The sequence below is a fragment of the Carya illinoinensis genome, chromosome 1 (assembly GCF_018687715.1).
Source record: "Carya illinoinensis cultivar Pawnee chromosome 1, C.illinoinensisPawnee_v1, whole genome shotgun sequence".
NCBI lineage: Eukaryota > Viridiplantae > Streptophyta > Magnoliopsida > Fagales > Juglandaceae > Carya > Carya illinoinensis.
In genome coordinates, this window is record NC_056752.1 from 48,526,735 (window position 1) to 48,531,370 (window position 4,636).

Consider the following 4,636-nt stretch of genomic DNA (forward strand, 5'->3'; position numbering starts at 1 on the left):
TGGGTAGAATTCACGTGAAACTGTCTATTATGCGGATGGACGGTTCCTCTCCAATTTGTAAATAGGAAAAATATAGTTATAATTATAATTATACATTAATCTATACATTAATATAATGTGATTAGTTAAAAAGTAGATTTTATTAAAAATAATATTAATTTAAATTTTAAGTATGAATAAATCAATATTAATATACAAATTAATACGCGACCATATTTATATATAGCAAAACTCTTATAAATAAAAAGATTTTATTTCCTTTGCACTCGTCCAAAACTTTAAAAAAACAAAAAACAAAAAATAAAAATACACCTACATTTCTCTTTAAAAAAATGATATTTGCCGTGTTTAAATATACAGTTTCTTCACACTTATTTTAAATAAAAAAATCCTATTTGGAGTTTTGAGTAGGGACTGGACACGCAATCTTATTGATAAATATGGATAAAAAGAATAAATAATATTATTTTAAAAATAATATTATTGTAATTTTTATTTATTTTTAAACATAATTGCATGGACTTTCATAAGCAATCCTAAATGGGGATTGTATGCAGTCTAATTCAAAAAATTAAATAAGTTTAAAACTTACAAAAAAATACTACTTTTTGAATTTTGAGTCACTTTTACGTATTATTTATACATTTTATTAATGTGATTGATTAAAATAGTTATTTTATATTAAAAAAATGTCGCAACTCAAATTAAAAAAATATACAAAAATGAATACATATAAAAATATTTTTACTTTTTTAACTATGTCCCACCTTTTATTTTTTTTCAAAGCATTTTTTTTTATTCTCAGTTGCTAACTTAATCCACTGTTAACTCGTCACGCCACCCAAATAGTTGGACATTTAATTCACGAACATATACATAATTGATGTGAATGAGACTGCTGTTTTAATTTCAACCCCATCGGCAATATGAAAATAATTAGATCAACAAGTTTTGACTCATCTACAGCTTGTATTGAAAGCAATCTTTTATTCTTCTTCTTCTTCTTCTTCTTTTTTTTTTTATCGTTTATTTTTTGTTAAAATATATTATACGTCAAATATAACTAAGTACCATTCTATTTAAAAGATTTTACACTACATATTATTTATATAGAATAATTTAATTTTAAAAATTTAAATATTACAAATCAAATTAGATCACGTAAATAGTGTGTAATGTAAATGTTTTCAAATAACGCTACTCATTTTTAAAACCAAAGTTCAAATGTTTATAGATTCATTCAAACCAAACATTGGATTCTTCTTTTTGGGTCAAAACATCCTTACATCCATCTACAACATATAGTCTAAGAGAAATGATTATTGCATTATTAGAATATATAAACCTACATGTACTCTGTTTAAAAAATGTCAATATATTTAAAATTCATATAAAAAATTAAATTTTTTAATAATTACATCATTATTTTTTAATTAGAGTGCATACAAATAACACATCCTAATATTATATTACATGTAATATTACTCATAATCCAAACAGTGGTGCTACTTTCACATTAATAGAATCATGATACATCTCTTGATCAATTAATAGTCAACTTAGATATGTGTACAATACTTCTACATTAGTTTAGGTTTTTTTTTTTTTTTAAGATTAAGATTTTCTGTTTTTTATATTTTGGTTTTACTTTTAAATTTCCTCATTAATTTTAGATATGTGTACAATACTTCTACATTAGTTTAGGTTTTTTTTTTTTTTTAAGATTAAGATTTTCTGTTTTTTATATTTTGGTTTTACTTTTAAATTTCCTCATTAATTTTGTTATTTAATTCTTACTGTTATTTAGTTTTTTAATTATTCGAGACGATATTATCATGATTTTATCAGTGATGATGTGGATGCTGTCGGATTATTCAACGTAGATGGAATGTAGGATGTTTTTAGAGAAATTTTCAAGAATACGGTACTATGTAGTTATAAAAAAATTTTATCTTAAACATAAAATTTTTATTTTATTATTATAATTTTTCTAAATTTTTATATAAAAGAATATAAATAATTCAATTTTTTTATTTTTTTAAATCTTAAAATAATAATAATATTAAAATACAATATTTTCATATTTAATTTTAAAATTTAAAATTTTTATCTAAAAAATTTAGTTGCCAAGCAGGACCGTACAAATGACTGACAAAAGCCAAATAAGTATTTACCGCACCACTTAAAAGAATTGTTAAATATTAGAAATATATTCACGTGTATATAGTGAATTTACTTCGCAGTGTATGATCGAACGGTGTAGATGAAGAAGACAGGTTAATCAAAGGGTTCCCAGACTTTCCCTCTGTCCCACCGTCCTTGAAGTTGAAACAATTAAGAGAAACCCCACAAATTATCATATAGACTACGCATTTTTCACGTTTGTCATCAAATTTAAGGCCCAACGACAGGTTCTGCTTTCGGTGGGTCCAAATAAAAATAAATAAATAAATAAACTCGGGAAAAGCGTTCAATGCAGAACCCGGAAAAGCCTTTGCTAGTGCTCCTTTACAGAAAGAACAAACAGAGACAAAGCGAGAGAGCACGTGAGAAACCAAAATTTACACAGGAGTAAAACATGTCATTTTCTCCACTGACATTATTGTAGACTCTGGACAAAATGCCTTTAAATATCCTTCACTCCTTTACTTCGGAACTCTCATCAAATCCCTCTCTCCCTCTCTCTGCATAGCAATGGTTCTAGGGTTCAAGAGTCCCTTCATCAAGTTGGAAGACAAAGAGAAGGATCAGGAGGAGAACATGGATAATAAGGCCGCCTATGCAGGTCATAAAAGCTCAGACAAGATGACTTCATCAGCTGTAGGGTTGCGAATCCTCATACAGATTTCACGAGATGAATCCAATATCCTCGTGAAATCAGCATTAAGAAGCCAACCCACCTCTCAATCACACCATCTTCGGACCAAACCTCCGGAATCTTGCTTTCTGAAAACATGTCAATTATGCAACAAGAAACTAAGCCTGGATAAAGATGTGTACATGTACAGGTACCACTTCTGTATTTATGTATCCCAGCTTGGGTTTAAACCGAAGAACAAAGAAATTCAGTTTATAATTGAACTTTTCATCTAACAGATTGATTTTATATTACTGATGCAGGGGTGACCAAGGGTTTTGCAGCATTGAGTGCAGGAACAGGCAAATTGTTTTGGATGAAATAAGAGAACTCGAAACTTCTACAAAGCGAATGCGGGCATCTTATAGGCATTGTAGCAGTAGTGGTCGACGTGAGACTCAGATCCTCCTAGAGGAATTTCGTCAACGACATGAGCATAGGCCGATCCCTTCTCGAGGCAACTGGGCAATAGTTTCATAGATTCACAGTGTCTATAATACCATAGTCTTCAGATAAATATGATAAGAAGATAATATGATGTAGAGTAGAAGATAGAATTAATTAAGGGAGTTTGAATTTCTGTTGCGATTTGTTTCGCTTATATATTTGCAGTAAGAACAAAAACAGGGAGAGAAGATGTCTTTAAAGCACTGATTTTTATCCTACCTAAAAAGAAGTAAAAGCAGAGCTTTTGTTTCCCTTTGGATTGTAAGATAAGTATCCCCTCGACCTTCTTGGCTGTCGCTTTCTTTTCTTGTCTTGTAGCACAGAGCCATAAGAAGTGGGCAGGTTTGAAAGATATTTCCGAGCATTATCAATCCTTTGATATTGGCAGTGGCGTCGTTTAGTAGACAAAAAGGGCAGTGGACATTACCATTCTTTCATAGTTGGCAGAAAGACAGTTCCTACTTCGAGCCAGCCACTTTTTTCATGTAGATCAGATAATGGTTATCTCTTTTGTCGTTGATGTTGTTGGTTTTTTTTTTTTCCCTGAGTGGTAATGGTTCACTCTTGTTTGTCAAACGGCAGAGATAAAGTTGTGTATTTGTCATCATCCGTATGGTTTCACTTTAGTATATATACATCTGTTGCCCACCTAACTTCAGATGTATTCTTTAAATGTTATCAATCATCGTAGATTTAATTATTTATATTTTATCGTAAATTTAATTATTTATATTTTATCGCAACAATCGTAATGAAATTCATGAAACCTGTAATCTTGTACTGAAAATCTGAAGTTACTGGGGGGGTACGTAGGAAGAGTTCATGATTCAATCTCGAGTCATTCTAATACATGCTCGTTGCTTGCTTCAGAAAACAGGGCTAAACTTTGTTTGGTTTGGCATGTTAATGGTTCATAATACCATTGCAAAATGATATCCCTCTTTTTCTTGGCATACCAAAATGATTTGTCAATTGCTTGGAATCATTCAAAAGTGTACGCACTCGTGCTAATTTATGTCCCAGATTATTAAATATTAGTTTTTCAAGGGAAAATGATATTTAGTGGCAAAACCAGTAATTATATTGAGAGAGAGGTTAACTTTTTTACTACATGACACATTTATATGAAGAGTAATAATAGATACAGTCTTAAGGTATGCAAACTCTAGACACTATTTAAAAAAAAAAAAGTACGTTCACATTAAAAAAATGATTTTTTTCATATAGATCATAAATTTACTTATTTTTTTCAAAGAAAATGGTCGGGACTTGCATATCCTAAAACTGTAAATACCATTTATCTTATGTAAATTAAAAAAAAAATTGAAAAAT

The 4,636-nt window shown here is 29.3% G+C and overlaps 1 protein-coding gene across 1 annotated transcript; it reads left to right on the forward strand.

Moving 5' to 3' along the window:
• Nucleotides 1-2,659: 2,659 nt before the first annotated feature.
• LOC122279814 (FCS-Like Zinc finger 17-like) lies at nucleotides 2,660-3,556 on the forward strand. The gene is made up of 2 exons (XM_043090661.1): nucleotides 2,660-3,008; nucleotides 3,121-3,556. The coding sequence occupies exons 1-2, from the start codon at nucleotides 2,695-2,697 to the stop codon at nucleotides 3,335-3,337; spliced, it is 531 nt and encodes a 176-aa protein (XP_042946595.1). The 5' UTR covers nucleotides 2,660-2,694; the 3' UTR covers nucleotides 3,338-3,556.
• The last annotated feature ends 1,080 nt before the right edge of the window (nucleotides 3,557-4,636 follow it).

Excerpts from the sequence above, each read along its gene's own strand:
- LOC122279814 (XM_043090661.1), top strand. The coding sequence starts at position 2,695 with ATGGTTCTAGGGTTCAAGAGTCCCTTCATCAAGTTGGAAGACAAAGAG. Across the intron at positions 3,009-3,120 it reads AAAGATGTGTACATGTACAG|GGGTGACCAAGGGTTTTGCA; the intron begins GTACCACTTCTG and ends TTACTGATGCAG.